This window comes from Alligator mississippiensis, chromosome 3 (genome assembly GCF_030867095.1).
Source record: "Alligator mississippiensis isolate rAllMis1 chromosome 3, rAllMis1, whole genome shotgun sequence".
NCBI lineage: Eukaryota > Metazoa > Chordata > Crocodylia > Alligatoridae > Alligator > Alligator mississippiensis.
This window is the reverse complement of record NC_081826.1, coordinates 23457385-23475883: the sequence shown is the minus strand read 5'-3', so window position 1 is coordinate 23475883 and position 18499 is coordinate 23457385. Positions and strand designations below refer to the sequence as shown.

The window sequence follows — 18499 nt, the reverse complement described above, 5'->3', positions numbered from 1 at the left end:
CTGTGTAGCTCACATTTAGAGATACTGGTAGCAGGCACTAGCCACCCAAAAGAAGCCAGAGCTATCTATGAGTCATCTATTAAAGTTTCTCTGTATTTTTTCCCCACCTAAACTAGTCAGGGATTGTTTGATTTGGCACATCTGCTAGTACAACACACCAAGGACCTTCTATCAAAAACACACTGCTAATACATTACTAAATAGTTTTCAAACAGGTATGTTTTTTTTTTCAAACATGGTCTTCAGAGTTAGTTATTTTCTGAGATCTGAAAATACATTTTCTGTTCTGTTCAGGTGAGAAAGGAATCAAAGGTTTAACTGGGACATCTGGAAAAAAGGGGAAAGCAGGTACAGTATGTTTGTTACTACTAGAAGACCCAAGCTGCATCTTTCTGCTGAGGATGGTTGAATCTGCTACTGTGCTTAGTTTCACGAGAGTCTTAAAATGCTGAGTTGCACGAGGCTTTTGAGAGCGTGGATGGATGAATATTATTATATGGATGATCAGTGGAATGGGAAGCATATCTTAAAGGAGACTGAAAGAGCTAGACTTGTTTAGCCAACCAAATGAAGGCTGACAGAGGATAGGATTGCTCTTGATGAGTATGTCAGAGGAACAAGCACTAGGGAGGGAAAAGAACTACAGAAGCTAAAAAAAAAAATGTTGCCACAAGAAAAGATGGATATAAGTTAGCCATGAAAAAATATAGCCTAGAAATTAGACGGATTCTAACTATCAGAGGTATGAAGATCTTTTTTTTGGAGTAGCTGGAGCAAGAAACACAATTACTTATAAAATGAAGCTTGTTCAGTTTATGAAAGGGACTGTCTGCAGTAGTAGAAAGCTGGACTCAGTGACCCAGAAGGTACTTTCTGGTCCAAAGTTCCTAAATACTTTTCATCCTTAAATCATGTTTCACCAGCCAGCCTTATTTTTTTTAATAGATTTCTTAAACTAGGCCACTGTGGTTCTTGTAAGACAGTAACCTCTACCTTCTTCTCTCGGAAAGGAACATGGGAATAAAGCAAACCACACAGCTACAAAGACGTTACATTTTACCAGCCCAAACATCACTAATCCTTCAACAGTTTTGAGATGTTGTTACTAATTTTAGATAATATTGATTACTTCTACTGCACCATAGCTTCATGGGGCCTTTTACTGACACGGTCATTGCCCTAAAGAGTTTCCAGTATATGGACTCTGTGACTTCTTCTGTGTCCCTCGATGGAGAAGAGTGTCTGCCAGCAAAGGGGATCATTCCATTTTTGTAGCATGCTCATCTCTTTCCCTGTTCTAATGGAAGTTTTCTGCTTCTTGAGGGCTTCAATCCCATGACTGTGCTAAGACATAGCCAGCTCCTTTGGGGAAGCTGATAGTAATAGTGGACCCCACAGATGGGTTAACTTTCCCTGCTTTCATCTCTGCCACAAGTGTTCTGGAAATAGCCATGATTTAGGAAGCCTTGCAGTGGGATATGGGAATAGATGGGAGGGGAAAAGATGTGGACAATGAAGTATCCTACTTTGTAGATATGGAGAGCAGAAAGAAAATCATGACCCATGGAAAAAAATATTTTTCAAAACTAAGGATATTTAAAAGAGGGGGAAAATCTAAGCCAAACACAAATGAAAAGTTAACATGGGACTGTAACAAAGCACAAATGAGCTCTTATTGACATAAACAGGAGTGTTGTCATCAGTGAAAGCAGCATCAGGGGTAAAAATGCTAACTTCCTGCAAATAATCAATAGGTTTTCTAAAGGGCCTGAGAGTGGATTGGCAGGTCAAGAATTATTGAACCCCACATACCAGCCTTCTCAGCTGATGCATCCAATGTCCCTCTCTTGATTCAGGCACGGTCTGTGACTGTGGGAGGTACCGCAAAGTTGTTGGGCAACTGGATATTAACGTTGCTCGACTGAAGACATCCATGAAATTTGTAAAAAATGGTAAGCTCTGTCGTCTGTTTTATACAGTTTATTTGGTTCCTGCCAGGTTTTATTGTTACTGTTCTATCTTTGTGACACCTACATAAAGAAGACCCTACTGTGCTACACACGGTGGAAACATGTGACAAAAAGACAGAATGGGCACATCTACACATTGCCATATAGTGACGCTGCTACAATGCTGTGCTTTAGTACTTCCTTTTGGAAGTACTAAAAGGAAGTACTAAAGCACGGGGCAGTACAGGCGGGTACTGTGCTGTGCATGCGGCACATAGGTAGATTTTGCTGCTACACTGCTGCAGTGGCACACTATACCCAGGGAACGCGCTGCTGTGGTAACATAGCTGGCGATTACATGTAGACACATGACCGCTATACTGCTGTAGTGCACTGCACGGTGATGTAGTGTTGTGCTATGTCACCTTAGCGTGACATGTATACGTGCCCACTGTGTCTCAAAGAGCTTACACATCAGACTAGAGATGAGCAGTGGATTAAATAAAAACCCGAAGATACTAGATGCTGCACAAGGATAAACAATAAGTTGATAGCAGTCACCACAAACAGCACTAGCCATGGCACAGCAACTGCATGACCTCTAGGGAGTCTTTGTAATTAGTGTAAAGATTAAGGAGTGATTTGAGGTAAGACAATGAGGTGGCTTTGCAGACCTCTACGCAACCATGAGGAGCATCATTTGAAAAAGCACAAAGTTGTCTGCTGTAATTTTTCTTTCTAAACCCCCCCACATATTATATAATTAAAAGTTTCAGGTCATTCTCCACTGCTTTCTCCCTAATGTATTCTCTTGCACCTCTGCAGCCAGTTGAAAGAGCACTATATCATATCCATTTTCACTAAACAAGGAACAAATTTGTGCCAATCTGCTGCTCAGGGCATAAAGGTAAAGGAGAACACAAAAAGCTTCCTACCCCTTCAATCCAATAGCCACGTGCTATTGTAATCCCGGTGCTCCCCTGAGTGCAGGTGTCGTATTTATTGCCCCTGAGCTAGCCAACAGCTTAAAGGGGCTGCAGGCACAGTAATGAGGAGTGAAGATCTTGGAGCTTCCCTTGGATCCTTCCAAACATGCAGTGAGGAGCATGCTGCACCCACTGGAAAAGTACAGCAGCACCTGCTCTTTCATGGGAAAGGAGAGAATCTCAGCCATGTCCAATATATAGGACACAGCTGAATCCTACTTACTTGCCTCCGCACCACAACAGAGTACCAGACAGCAATGTCCTACATTAGTTGTGAATGTGCTAAGTCACAAAGCAGAGCCTCTCCACTATAAGGCAGTGCTGTGACAAGGTGTTCAAGCCAGTTTTATAGGTGTGAGCTCTGGAACTGGGAGCAGCACAGCAGCTCAGCAGAGCAGATTACCATGGAGGCAGTGTTATAGAACTGCAGCCCTTCTGTTTCCAGCTCTGAAGCAGGCATGTGCAGGTAACTGCACAGCACTGCCTGGCACTATGCAGATGTGTCTCAAGAGGCCTGCTTGCCAGAGCTACTGAGCACCTAGAGCCCCTCTGTAGTTAGTGGATACTGAGCAGCTCTGAAAACCAGGCCAAATTTAAATGCTTAACTGAGTTTGAGAACTCTGGTCTCAGTTACACAGGGAGGACTCTAATGTTGTTAACAGCCTAACAGGTTTTTTCCTGGAGCACCAACCTGAAATTTATATGAAGTCACAGGGTTTGAAGGTCTCTGCTGAGTTGTGCATTTTTCTTCCTCCATCTAAGACCTGACCTGACAACTTCTGCCTCAGAGAGGCCCAAAAGCAAACTATCAAGGGGGATAGTCAGAACTGAGGATTCAGCAGTGTGTCTTTCTTATTAACAACATCACTCTCCATTTCACCCCTGACTATTGCAATAAGCTCAACTCTGAGAATCCCTTTCCCAGCTCTATTTGGCTATTTCCTGTCGTCACACCTTTTAAGGAGGAGAGACTTACAGAAAGACCATTGAAAAAATGTTTGTTTTTTCCTCCTATAGTAATTGCAGGAATCAGGGAAACAGATGAGAAATTCTATTACATTGTAAAGGAAGAGAAGAGCTACAGGGAAGCACTGACCCACTGCAGGATCAGAGGGGGAATGCTGGCCATGCCAAGAGATGAGGCAACCAATGCACTCATAGCAGACTACATCTCCAAGAGCGGCCTCTTCCGAGTGTTCATAGGGCTGAATGACATGGAGAAGGAAGGACACTTTGTGTATGCGGACAACGCCCCGCTGCAAAACTACAGCAACTGGAAGGAAGGGGAGCCAAGGGACACGTCTGGGCATGAGGATTGCGTGGAGATGCTCAGCACTGGGGAATGGAATGACTCTGAGTGTCACCTCACTATCTATTTCATCTGTGAATTCCTCAAGAAGAGGAAGTAAAACAGAGCGTCTGCCAGGCAACTTCTGTATGTAAAATAACCCTTCCTTATTTACTCACTATAGATGGATCTCTGTGCAGGGCAAAGAGTGTAAAGCAGGAGTAACTACAGTGAAATCAGGGGTTACACTAGGGCATGTGGAATCAGAACTGGGCCTGCAGCAGGCATCTGGTCTTGCCACACAGCAAGACATTTTTGGTTGGGATTTAGAGATCTTGGGCTGAATTAGGAGCTGGCATAAGTGAGTGTGACTCCATGGATGGAGCTGCAGCATGCCAATCATGGACAATAATTGGTATGATGAGTTACCAAAACATTTCAGACTCCACTGGAGGTAGGGGCTTGGATTGTATTTGTGAGAAGGGCACAGCAGCACTACTTCAGGGGCTGCATCTCATAGTTTCATAGTAGCTAGGGTCAGGAGGGACCTGAACAGATCATCTAGCCTGACCCGCACAATCTATGCCACAATAGTTCAATACTTTCTGCAGCTTTAGAAGACACAGAATAACCTGACATCTCTTTTCTTAAAAGCTGCCCAAAACCCCTCCTGTGCTACTCTCCAGTGACTAGAAGTTATTCTGTGGTTACATAAAGCTCCATCTACCCCCTGGTCCTCTGTGCCAAGTTGAGAACTCCTGAATGCAATGGTGTGCAGCCTCTCTTCAAGCTCTGCCGTGGTGGAATTTGGCAAGGGAAAGATCACATCTAATGGGAAGAAGTGTAAACAGAAACATACGGAGGAAAGGAGGCTGTAAACAGGCACATTGCAACATTATTTATACCCATATATACATTGTTGAATTAGCTACTGATTCTAGGAGCAAAAGATTCACCCATCTACCTGCTTCACCAATAGTCAATGACATTAAATTCTCTACTGACAATATGATCTCACATGCCTTTTTGCAGAAACATAATTAAAAGTCTGGTAGCAGCTGTTACACTGTGAGGGCTCAGAGGAGGAAGCTACCGGGCATTTCCTCATTTGGTTCCAATGACTGTCAGGATGACTTACATGAGCAAGGGCAGCAAGGAAAATATATGCTTTCCTGTCAAGCCCTGGCTATCTACTATTCCAGTATTCCACTTTAGCATGTGCTTAAAAGGCCAGATTTTGATATCCTTGGTAGTGCCTTACTTCCTCCATCCTGCTGAGTCTATCCGATGCAGGGAAGCCATCTGGATATCAGGTAGATTTTCACTCAAGGTCCAACATCAAGTGAAGGATGGAGCATGAGCTACCAGAGGCCTGGTGACCCAGGCACTCCTCAGAATCAGTCTCTCCCCTGACTCTACCTTGTTCCAGGAATAATAACTCCTAGTGTTGTCCAGCAGAAAATTAGCTACTACCTGCTCTCTCACAATAGCTTAGGTCAGTAGGGCTAACCATACCTTGCCATGCATCCACAGATGCATCTTAAGCAGGGCCAAGGCGGTGATCCTTCGCCTCTATGTGACACTGGTCAGGCCGCAGCTGGAGTACTGTGTCCAGTTTTGGGCACCGCACTTCAAGAGGGTTGTGGACAACATTGAGAGGGTCCAGAGGAGGGCCACCCACATGATCCGGAGACAGCAGGGCAGACCCTATGAAGAGAAGCTACGGGACCTTAACCTGTTCAGCCTTCACAAGAGAAGGCTGAGGGGGGACTTGGTGCCCATCTATAAACTCACTAGCGGGCGGACCAGCAGGGTTTGGGAGAGACCCTGTTCCCCCTAGTGCCCCCCGGGGTAACAAGGAATAACGGCCACAAATTGTTAAAAAAGTAGGTTTAGACTAGACATCCGAAGGCACTACTTCACAATCAGGGCAGCTAGGATCTGGAACCAACTTCCAAGGGAAGTGGTCCTCACTCCTACCCTGGGGGTCTTTAAGAGGAGGCTTGACATCTACCTGGCTGGGGTCATTTGAGCCCGGTTTTCTCTCCTGCCCAGGGCGGGGGGTCGGACTTGATGATCTTCTGACCCTACATCTATGAATCTATCCCGAGCAAGGAATGTATGGCTCTGCTCATGTCTATTGCTCTCCTGCTACCAGCTCTGGGGGAAAGTGAGTAAGTAACCTAGCTCTGGGCTGTCCAACTGGTGGCCTGTGGGCTGTGTGTGGGCCATGAGCAGCTAACATGTGGCCTGCAGTCTGTGATGGCTGCCTCTCCTACTGCCACGTGGTGGAGTCAGGGCCCAGTGGCCCTGTGTAGCATAAACAGCTGAGGGACCATGTGACACTACTGTAGCTCAGACAGTGTGGGGTATCTGAGAGAGCCTGGGTGCTGAACACAAGTGCTCCATACAGCCCTTGACACTCCAAAGTTGGACAGCCCTGGCCTAGCTTAATAGTGTGACATGACAAGAGGCATAAAGGCATACTTCCTTGCACATATCTACAGCCAGTCACAGTCTAGCCCTTGGGATATATGGTAATCAGAGAAAAATCAAAGAAGCAAAGCTCATTTCTTAAGAAAATCATCTCTGTTAATAAGCCAAAAGCTAACATCTCACATGTTTGATGGAATTTTACTTGGTCATATATGCTGGCCTTGTAGTACCCCTGAAGTTCAGTTTAACCCATCAGTAGGAGCACAGACAGCTTGATTTTATCCCTTTGCTTCCTGCCCAACACTTGCAGCCCCTTCTCCGCTAGGTAAGCAACTGACAGCTCCAGCATCCTTACTCACTGGCTCTCCTGTTGGGCCTGGGCAAGTAGTTCTTTAATATGGAGAGGAAGCCAATGAACAGAGCACCACAGTATCTTGGCATACTTCCAGCTATTGTCAAAGACATCTGATTTATGCCATCTGGGTTAAACAACTGGGACTGCCCAGCTAAATGAGGACTGTTTGTACCTATGCCAGAAAAGTAGGCATGCCCCATTGCTGTCACCAAGTTATTTTCTTGATGCAGAGGGCTGGAGGAAAGCAGGGAAGAAAGTGATTTGGAGGATAAAACCGCAATGCTTGCAAGACCAGTCTTTGTATAGCAGTTTGCTGTGCTGCTCTCAAATACAGCAATCAGTAACATCTGTCAAAATGGGAACTCCAAGGAAAACACTGGAAAGATACAACAACTGCTCTCTGGTTAGCAATAAATTAAAGCAATCCAGTAACATGCTCAAAACCTTTGGGAGAAAAAAGAAACAATAGAAGAGTTACTTTGTGGGTCTCTGCACACTTTGAGGAAGGAAGCATCATTTGCTGGTATTGCTTTCTACCTTTCCAAATATTGTCAAATCCATCATTCTCCTCTTCTCCAAAGGCTACAACCTTTTCTTTTCTCTGAGAAGGGAAACATAGAACAGCCTGCCTCCACAGTCATGTCACATTCTGATTAAGGCTCTGGGGCTATATCCCAAACTTGGGCACTGCCACCCAGTGGAGTTCTCAATCCCATGGACTGCAGGGATCCAGGGGATCTACTGCATTGGGAGCTGTAAGCAGCTAAGAACAGGAACCGCAGAAGGCAGCAAGTTGAACAGGCAGCTGCCTAAACCGCCTACTAGGATGTGTGGAGAAGTGGATTCTCAGCTGTTAGCATTCTCCTACATTCAGGTGCCTCTCCTACATTTCTCATTGGGGGGACAAAAAAACAACAAGAACCAGAAAGTGAATCCCTACTCAATTGCACCCAGTAGCCCAATGGTTCGAATACTCACCTGGGCAGTAGGAGGCCCATTTTCAAATCCAAATCTGCCTGATTTGGTGCAGGACCTCAAGCCTGATTCTCCCACAGCTGAGGCAAGTGTTTTAGCTATGAGGCTATGGGACATAATGCTCATGCCAGGCAGCCCCTCTCTAGTTCCCCCTCCCCCCGCCCCCCAAAAAAAGACATACCTGACTATCATGTAGGAGAAACAAGCTCCAAGGATGCTTAGTGGATGGAGTCCACTAAGAGATGCAAGAAGGGCAAGAATCTAAGGCCAGACAGGGTTGATTTATTCAGTGCTTAAATATGTGTTCAAAACAACAGGTCCCCATGATCTCCACCCCACAGTGCTGAGGAAACTGGCAGAGGTCATCGCGGGACCCCTGGCACAGCTTTACAAGCACTCATGGTGCTCTGGCGAGGTGCCAGAGGTCTGGAAAAGGGCCAATATGCTCCCCATTTTCAAAAAAAGGGAGGAAAGAGGACCCAGGAAACTATAGGCCCATTAGTCTTACCTTGGTCCTGGGGAAGCTCTTTGAGAAAGTTATCCAGGAGCACATCTGCAAGGGACCAGCAGGGGAGATTATGCTTAGAGGCAATCAACGTGGGTTCATTAGAGGCAGGTCCTGTCAGACCAACCTGGTGGCCTTCTATGACCAGGTCGCAAAAGCCATGGATGCAGGTGTCACAATGGATGTAGTCTTTCTGGACTTTAGGAAGGCCTTCAACACTGTCTCTCACCCCATTCTCATTAAAAAATTAGGCAACTGTGGTGTCAACGCCTACACAGTCAGATGGGTTGCAAATTGGCTGGAGGGCTGCACCCAGAGAGTGGTGGTGGACAGGTCATTTTTGACCTGAAGGGATGTGGGCAGTGGGGTTCCCCAGGGCTTGGTCCTCGGGCCCACACTGTTCAATATCTTCATTGGTGACTTGGATGAGGGGGTGAAAAGCACCTTGTTCAAGTTCGCAGATGACACTAAGATGTGGGGACAAGTGAGCATGCTAGAAGAGAGGGACAGGCTGCAACTAGATCTGGACAGGTTACAGAGGTGGGCGGATGAGACTAGGATGGGATTCAATACAGATAAGTGTAAGGTATTGCACCTAGGGAGGAAAAACCAGCAGCACACCTACGGGCTGGAGAACTCCCTTCTTGTCAGCACAGAGGCAGAAAAAGATCTTGGAGTCACTATTGATTCCAAGATGAACATGGGCCGCCAGTGTGGGGACGTGGTCAGGAAGGCTAACCGCATTTTGTCATGCACCCACAAATGCATCACAAGCAGGTCCAAGGAGGTGATCCTCCCCCTCTGTGCGACATTGGTCAGGCCGCAGTTGGACTACTGCGTCCAGTTCTGGGCACCGCACTTCAGGAGGGATGTGGACAGCATTGAGAGGGTCCAGAGGAGGGCCACTTGCATGATCAGAGGGCAGCAGGGTAGGCCCCATGAGAAAAGACTACGGGACCTGAACCTGTTCAGCCTACACAAAAAAAGGCTGAGAGGGGATCTGGTGGCCACCTACAAAATTGCCAAGGGGGACCAGCGGGCAATGGGAGAGTCTCTGTAACTCTCGGTAGTGCTCAGGGGAACAAGGAATAGCAGTCATAAGCTGACAGAGAGTAGGTTCAGGCTAGATATCAGGAGGCACTACTTCACAGTCAGGGTGGCTAGGAGCTGGAACCAGCTTCCTAGGGAAGTGGTGCTCACCCCTACCCTGGGGATCTTCAAAAGGAGGCTAGACAATCACCTTGCCAGGGTCATTTGACCCCAGCATTCTTTCCTGCCCATGGCAGGGGGTCGGACTTGATGACCTGCTTAGGTCTCTTCTGACCCTACCCTACCAACTAACTGTGTTCCTCTTCCACCTTGTTTGAACCTCTGAGAAAACACCGATTCAAAAGATGGTGATCATCCTCCTCCTTAACGCTAAGATGATGAAATGTTACACAAAGTCAGGGCTGTCCCACTATGGCCCATGAGGGGCTAAGCTGCAGCCCCTGGCCTCCTACTTGGCTGCCATTCCTCCTGTTGCTCTGGCTGCAATAGCTAAGAGAGTCCATGGCTCTCCCTCCCTCCTCTGGCTTCTGCTTTCTGCGCCTGCCCCAGTAGGTGAGCAGGAGGTGAGACAGTGCAGTGCCCAGTGTGGGGAGGTGACTTGAGCACAGTTCATGTGGTATAACAGGGGGTTGTCAGAACCGCATTCAGCCCTGGGGCCTGTTGCCCCCTCCTTCCCCCACCACAGTGTGGTCTCTGCTGGTACAGCCCTGGAGCATGCAACCCCTGGCCACTTATAAATTGGACAGCCCTGCAAAAAGCAGACATGTTAACAGTTTTCAGGGACTCAAACAAGGTGGAACAGGATTGGACTCTAAATCCATACAGAGGACTCATAGGATCTGGCCCCTAGTTTGAGCACCCCACTGGGGTGGGACATGGATGTGAAAACTGAGGGCTGACTGGCAGCACCAGGACTTAGGCAGACTTGCCCAACCCTGTTAGGTACTTACCTATAAGTTAGGCAAGAACCAGTGAACACCAAAATGCTAGATTTGGACACCTAAGGGCTTCTTTAGATGGCCAAGTCCCTTGGTAGACTCTTTGCTTCTAACTTCTTAAAGATAAGCAAAATTGATGACAGTACTATAATGATATTAAAAGAGGCTGGCAGATGCAAAGGATGAAAAAGAACTGGTGGAACTGAGACAATTAGCACAGTTCCAGTATTGATGGAACTCCTAAACTGTTTGTTTTCATCTCTAAGATACAGATGATTTCAAAGGTATTTCCTATCCACTTAGGCAATATCCTCTTAAGATCACTAGTACAACTGCTGATCTCTCTGGCACCGGGAGGAACTATCTGCACATCCCTGGCAGGTTTACACATTGTTTAAAAAACTAATTTTATCAAAAACATCATAGATATAAGTTTATGCTGTTGGGCCCACATTCCCTCTAACAAGTCAGCCATTCAACTCAGACAGGTAATAAAAGTCACCCCACTTTTTTCTGATTCTTGTGGTCTCTGCAGCCACATTCAGTAGTTGTATGATTTGGCAACTATAGCAATGAAATGCATTTATGGGCCTTGTCACGGGATGGGGTCCTGCAGGATGGCCGTGATCTCCCCAAGGCCCCCTTACTGTGCCAAGTTAGCCCAATGGGCACCCTCTATTCTCACCCACCACGTCTTTGATTGAACGTTTGATAGGGAGGCTGCCTTTCAGTCCTCTTGGACACAGTCTTGATTGACTCTTTGGAACCTGTGGGTTTCCAGACCCCTGGTGGGTCCCGCTCCAAGACAGATGTCATAATGGGTGTTTCGGGGCACCCTAGCCTTATGGGCTATGTGTGGCTCTAACCACCACTTTACCATGCCCCAAGCCTTACAGATGGTACCAGTGTTGTTTGGTCTTGGCCTTGTTGCAATTTGGCTCCCTTGTCCTTCCTGGGCTCTCCACAGCTCTGTCTCGCTCAGCACTTCACAGGCGCCTGGGCTTTCCGCAGTCCTGCAGACTGTGACATCTGGGGTCTGTGCACCCCCAAATGCCACATCCTCTCTGGCACCAGAGTCTGTGCACCTCATATGCCATACCCTCTCTGGTGCCGGGGTCCCCACACTGCCGTTGGCCCCCTATGAGGCCTCCTCCATCCCCTAATAACTTCACCCAAACCACAGGTGTTATACAACAATAAACAAAACACAAGCCCCTGGGCTGTAACATAAAATCAATCCGCCCAGCTATAACGTCATTTGAACCCTACTGGGGAATACTCCATCCCACAACAGTATCAGGAGCTACTGGTGCAGTCAGATCTCGCCCCTTTTGCTTGCTCTGGGAGAGCTCCTACCCCCTTGGCTGCCGGCAGGGAACTGCTTCCTAGCCCCAACCCTGGGGTTTATATGTGAGTCAGGCCCTGCCCCTTCTGGTGAGCTGACCACTGGCAGGTGTGGGCCACTAGCTTGTTCTGGCTGCCCTGGTAACCAGCAGCTGGGGCTCCCAACTCACTGCTAGGGCTCTTCCCTTACCAGTTTCAGCTCTGTACAGGCGCAGGGCACCCTACTGCCCTGCGACAGGCCTTGCAAGCACAAAAAACTAAACAAGTCTCTGCCTCTGTTTAATTTAATATATGATCTTGAAAGGAACACAAATGATGTAGCTGGTGGTAATCAAATGGGACACACATTAAACCAACCAACTTGGATATACCTACAGCAATGAAAATAGTGCGTGTTGCAGTGAGGGGGAGGGGTCAAGTTACAGTTGCTTTGGAAGTCATTATTCTAAATATTCTGGCCTATAGGTGATTAAATGTGCAGTTGTGCATTGCTATTAATTTAAGCTTTTTGGTTTTGCATTTATATCATATTTTGAGCATTGAAGAACATTTTAAAAAGAAGGAACAAGTGGGAGCAAATAAGAGCTTTAATCCAAGCTGCATTAATGCTTGTGTGGGAAGCAAAAACAACCAAAGTATTTGCAGTGTCTGCCTATTTAACTACAGCATGCTGGGTGCTTGGCTTCACACTCATCCCACTCCACCCCTCTTTTGTTTTACAACAGTTTCCCCATGCTGATGTTTCAACATACAGAGGCAACCTTTCACTCAAATGTTCAGGAGATGGGCGCGGTCCATAATTTGTATGGTCTTGTACAGAGAAGGACTGCAACACCAAAGGAAAAGGGAAAAATGATCTAAAGAGGAATGCTAAGGAGACTTGGGGGGGGGGGGGGCGGTGAGAGCATGCACAGGCTCTGACTAATGCACTTAAACATGTGCTTATAGTTAAGCATCTGCTTACCTCCCACTGAAATTATGCACTTCACTGCTTTCATGAATAGATGAAGTTAAGCAGTCCTTTTGTACAGGGACTATTTCTTTGGTCTTATTACCTCAGATGTAGAATAATTGGATGTGATTTAACATACATGAAAAATAAATAATTGAAATATTTTAGCAGTCATAGATCCTGCTTCCCATCACTGTACACTTTAAAGGCATGTTATCTTATTTACACTTCACCAACGAACTCCCCCTACTTGCCCATTTCCCAATTTCATGGAAGCTTTACATTGTTATTAGAAGTAATTGTTTAGTTAGCGCCCCAGTGGTATACAACCATGGTTTACAACACACAATTCATACAGGGTGCTGAGCCCAAATTGTTATCACCTGGATTGGAGAGATGTAAACCAAACAATTACAAGGATAAGACAAGAGGGTAGGAGTGATTAAAGTTCATAGATTTCATAGACATTAGGGCTAGAAGGGACCTCAGAAGATCATCGAGTCCAGCCTCCCACCCCAGGGGCAGGAAGTCAGCTGGGGTCAAAGGATCCTAGCAAGTTAACCATCCAAATGTCTCTTAAAGGAGTCCAGAGTAGGTGCTTGCACCACCTCTGGCAGCAGTCTGTTGCAGGCCTTGGGGGCTCAGACAGTACAGAAGTTCTTCCTTATGTCAAGCCTGAAACGGTCTTGGAGGAGTTTATGACCTTTTGACCTTGTCATCCTGGCGTTCCCCCAGATTCTGATGTTACACCCTTATATACTTGTAGGTGGCCACCAGGTCCCCCCTGAGCCTGCGCTTTTCCAGGCTGAAGAGTCCCATGGCTCTCAGCCTCTCATCATAAGGTCTGTTTTCCTGATCTCTGATCATGCATGTGGCTCTCCTCTGCACTCTCTCAAGCTTCTCCACATCCTTTTTGAATTGTGGGGCCCAAAACTGGACGCAGTACTCCAGCTGCGGCCTCACCAAGGCCGAGTACAGTGAGAGGATGACATCCTGGGATTTGCTAGAGAAGCATCTACGGATGCAAGCCAGAGTTTTCCTTGCTTTACCAGCTGCAACATCACATTGGTGGCTCATATTCATCTTGTGGTCAATCATGACCCCCAAGTCCCTTTCGGCCGTGGTGTTAGCAAGCATAGCATTGCCGAGCCTATAAGCATGCTGTGCATTTTGATTCCCAAGGTGCAGTATCTTGCCTTTTTTGGTGTTGAAAGATATCAGGTTTTCATCTGCCCATTTTCTGAGTCTGTCTAGGTCAGCCTGGATCACCATCCTGTCCTTGGGTGAGGACGCTTTACCCCAAAGTTTGGTGTCATTGGTGAACTTAGCCAGTCAGCTTCTGACACCAATGTCCACATCATTGATGAAGATGTTAAAGAGTATAGGCCCAAGGACAGAGCCTTGGGGGACCCCACTGGCCACGGCACACCACAATGATTGACTTCTGTCAACTACCACTCTCTGGGTCCAACCTCAGAGGCAATTCCCCAGCCATCAGACTGTGATGTCACCAAGACTGCAGTTGGACAGTTTTTCTATGAGATGATCATAGGATACCAGATTGAAAGCTTTTTTAAAATCAAGATATATGACATCAACCTCCTCTCCCTTGTCCAGGTGATATGTCCCCTGGTCGTAGAAGGAGACGAGATTCGTCTGGCAAGATCTACCTACAACAAACCCATGCTGGCTATCCCTCAGGATAGGGTTAGGGTCATTAAGAATAAAAAAATTAAGAAAAAAAAGCAAAGGGGAGGGAAGAATTTGGATGTGGAGTTAGATGTGAAGGTAGCTCAGCAGGCAGAAGAGGGCAGATTTTCTAATTATGGCCAGCAAGTCAGCTTTCACACATTGATCCTTCTCTTGAAGATAAGCCATGGCCATCCAACTGGCAGCTCATGGGTCACATGAAGCCCACGAGCAGTTCATGTGTGCTCACCAGGGCTCTCAGCGTGTCACCGCTCCCCTCACCACTCCTACTGCAACAGCAGCTGGAGTCTCCAAGCTCTCACACCCTCACCTGACTGCTGCTTCCTGCCTTCACCCTAGGGAGCAGGGCAGTGTGGCACCATGGCGAGGTGAGGGTGAGGACAGGGTCACATGCATAGGGAATTGGCTGCAAAGGGCTGTGGGAGGGTGGGGACCTCATGGCTGTGTATTGCAGGGGGAGTAATTGTGTCTGTGTGGCACAGTTTTGGTGGGAGAGGGTCTGCACAGCATACCTAGGGCACTCCTGCCAGTGCATGAGGTCCCTGGGGACTTAGAAATTGAACAGCCCTGCCATTGGCTGAGGAAACTGCCAAACCCAGATTATGAAAAGCTCCAACTCTGTTCCTCAGGCAGCTTTCTACAATCAGAGCAAAACTCAACTATGAGAGAGACAGCTTCTCTAGGACTTCATACAAGACTGGAATGAACTCCTGCTAGAACTGAGGCCCATTATCAATCTCTCCACCTTTCCCTTCAGGAGAAGGTACACTTCAGTGTGCCTTCAACAGAAGCACACAGCAGTATGCCCATTAAACACATACAACCAACCTAAAAGATGGCATTGCATGTAATTTTCCTGGTGAGAGGATAAGTGCAAGAATGAACTGCCTGTGACAGGTGAGCGAGGTTGCTCAGCGCACTATTGGAAGGCATTCAAATACCAGACAAAGCAGCTGGTTTGAGAACTTAAATAGAACAGAAAGGAATGCAAATAAAGGCCTGGAGGCAGGAGAGCTGGAAAAGGCAATTAAGGAGGAGAAATGGAACAGAATGCAAAGCTGGGGAGCGAGCTCTGAGGAGAGGTGGAGGTGTCATTCAGAGACTTAATGGTGAAAATTAGAGTTTGGAAAGGGAAGGAAGGGTAAAGAAACCAATGAATGGATTTGAGAAATGGCATGGCAGAATGAAGCTATCAGGAAAGGAAAATGATTTTAGCCAAAGCAATAGAAAGTTTGTTATTGCTGAAAAATGGATGTGACTTCACATCAAAGCACCTGTTCATAATACAGTTCCTAAAAAGCTGAACTGCATGGCTGCAGTGATCCTGAGTCTTTACCTTGGCATGGGATGGAAACACCTGATTAGTGGGAAGAATTCCTGACCACCCCGCCACCATGACTATCTGGAGTTTCACTGTTTGCCTTCAATACAACGGTCCTCATACTGTCACTGTCTAATGAATTGAGAGCAAGTATCTCCGTGTTTTCAATGAAATTTTATCCTTGTCAAGCTAAGAGACTTTTACGACTACATTTTAAAACACAATTAAAAAACCCAACAATTTTATACTGCATAAGGTGTCACAAAAATGTGCAGAGCTGAGGGTCAGCAATGTAAACTTCCCCGTACTGTTTGACCGGTTAGAGGTCTATGCAGGAACAGTAATTACCATCACCTGATGGGAGTGTAACCTTGCCTAACTCTGCACGAACCATTTTTAACTTGGACAGGGTCCAAGATGAAATTCAGTTCCTTACCAACACTTCCATTTCCTGTTCAACCCCCTTTGCACTGCGCTGGTAGCAACAGCTGCCTAGGGAGTTATTTAATTTATGGGGCCTGGTTTAAATGCTTCCCAGTTGGCACCTACGACTGACTAATGCCCCCTACAACAAAAGTTGCTCCTTGTCCTAGGAGGAACTGACCCCCTGACTTAGGAGTACCCCTTTTATCAATGCCTAAATCCATTCCCTGTTCCTCAGTGCAACTAAGTAGTCCCCTTCATAGACAGTGGGGAACCCAATCCCTAATCCAAGTTGTGGCCTTTGCATGGATACATGCCCTGGGTAAGGACATATATACAATCTGGGAAGGGAGCCAGGCACCAAGTTACATGACTAGGATTCTCAACAAATCAGGGATTACTCTGACTTCTCTGGTCAAAAGAGTCTCCGAGGAAGCTGGAAAAGCCTGCTGGAGGCTCAACCCTGCTTTGTCCCAAGTAGAAGATTATCTTGTTTTAGGGAGAAGCTAGAAGCTGGAACCTGACCAAATTACAGCACGGCCCCAAGAAGAAAGGTCTGTTTTCACCCTGCCCGAAGGGAGAAACCCAAGCCAACACCTAAGGCTAGCAAAGTCTTGAAGGTCCATCCTAGAGAGAGTCCTTGCTAGTAGATGCAGAGGCACTGGAAAGCAAATGAAGTAAGTCTGGGTTTGAGGTATGGGGTACACTGGCAAGTTGTTTAAGGTTCTCAGGGTAGGGAACCCACAGCAGAGGGTAGGTGTAAGTTCCCTTTATGTTACTGATCTGGTAGAGCGAAGTAACTCCTGCTGCAAGAGGAAAAAAGAAAAGGGGTGGGGGGGAGGGAACTAAACAGAGGGTGGGAGGCTGAGCTCAGGAGAAATAGGGATGAAGACTATTGTGTGCCTAGTATGGGTCCAAAAAGGAAGGTTTACATTCTCCTTTAGGCTTTGACTTTCTCTGAAAAGTGATTAAACTGCAGGGCTAAATTACATCAGGCACTGAATGCTGCTCAGGAGGCAAACTGAGGCAGGCTGACTTCAGTGCTTTGCCCTGCTACTCGGGGGTAGATGCCAGACCTGAGCCCTGCTGCCCTTTGAAAGTAAGCATCCAAGTCCTTTAACATTAGTGCTCACATGTAATAATATTCCTCATCCTCATTCTCCACTTCTTATTCACTTTGAACCTAAGACATCAGAGCTAACTAAAAGTTTTCAATAGCTAAGCCTTCTTTGAAGAAAAATGGATTTCCAACAAAAAAAAGTTTTCTGACAAAAATGGTTCATGAAGCATTTTGTGGAGAAAAGTCATGCTCTGCAGATGAGAACATGTTGTGTATAGACTTGTAAATGATTTTATATTGTGGCTTTAGAAGTTTCTATGTACTATTTCAAACCCAGAGGTGTAATCATCACAAATATTCAATGTATATTGACAGATAAAACACTGGAGCAATAAATACTATATCTTAACTGCAGTACTAGTCTCTCTAGCACTCCACTTTGAAGCTGTTTCTAAAGTATTTAAAGAGCCAAGAGCTAAGTTCGTTCCTGTTATGCAGTAGAATCTATGAATGATTCCTTATTATTCCCACTCACTTGCTTCAGACGCATATTCTAAGCTCTGTGGATCAAATATCTCACATTCATAGTCAGGCATTTAAGCACCATTAGATCATCTAGACTAACCTCCATGCATCAATACCTTTCAAAGAAGCTACCCCAATAACTTGTGCTTATCCCTCTCTTGAATCAAGACTGCATGCCTTTCTGGAGGATAATTTTTAACCAATCTCCCACTTTCTTTGGTAGTTCTAATCACTTTCACTTAAAATGTCTGTAATATTAGTAATGTGAATTTGACTGATTTCAGCTTTCAAACCTTGGCTCATCATGCCTTTCTTTATTAAGTTAAATCAGCCTTTAGTACAGGGGCGGGCAAAATGCGGCCCATTGGACAGATGCAGCCTGCCAGGCCATTCTATCCGGTCTGTGGGACTCCTAAAAAAATCTAGAAAATGAATATTTACTTGCCTCGGCTGCCTGTCATGCAGCCCTCGATGGATTGCCAAAACTCAGGAAGCGTCCCTCTGCCTGAAATAATTGCCCACCCCTGCTTTAGTACCCCATTTTTCTCCCCGAGTACTTTGTATTTGTACTTGGTCATTTCCCCCACTAACTCTTGAATTACTTTTGTATCTTTTCTCTAGGCCCTCTCAATGTCCTTTTAAAAATGTGAACATGAAGATTTTATCCCAAATACGGTAATCT

The 18499-nt window shown here is 46.2% G+C and overlaps 1 protein-coding gene across 1 annotated transcript in view; it reads left to right on the top strand.

The window, feature by feature from the left end:
• Positions 1–17706, top strand: part of COLEC10 (collectin subfamily member 10) — a 37519-nt gene extending 19813 nt beyond the window's left edge. The window contains exons 4-6 of the mRNA XM_006263348.4: positions 295–348; positions 1857–1952; positions 3953–17706. Of these exons, the coding sequence (XP_006263410.1) occupies positions 295–348; positions 1857–1952; positions 3953–4344 (542 nt within the window). The 3' untranslated portion in view covers positions 4345–17706. The remainder of the gene's footprint in view (positions 1–294; positions 349–1856; positions 1953–3952) is intronic.
• Positions 17707–18499: the final 793 nt, after the last annotated feature.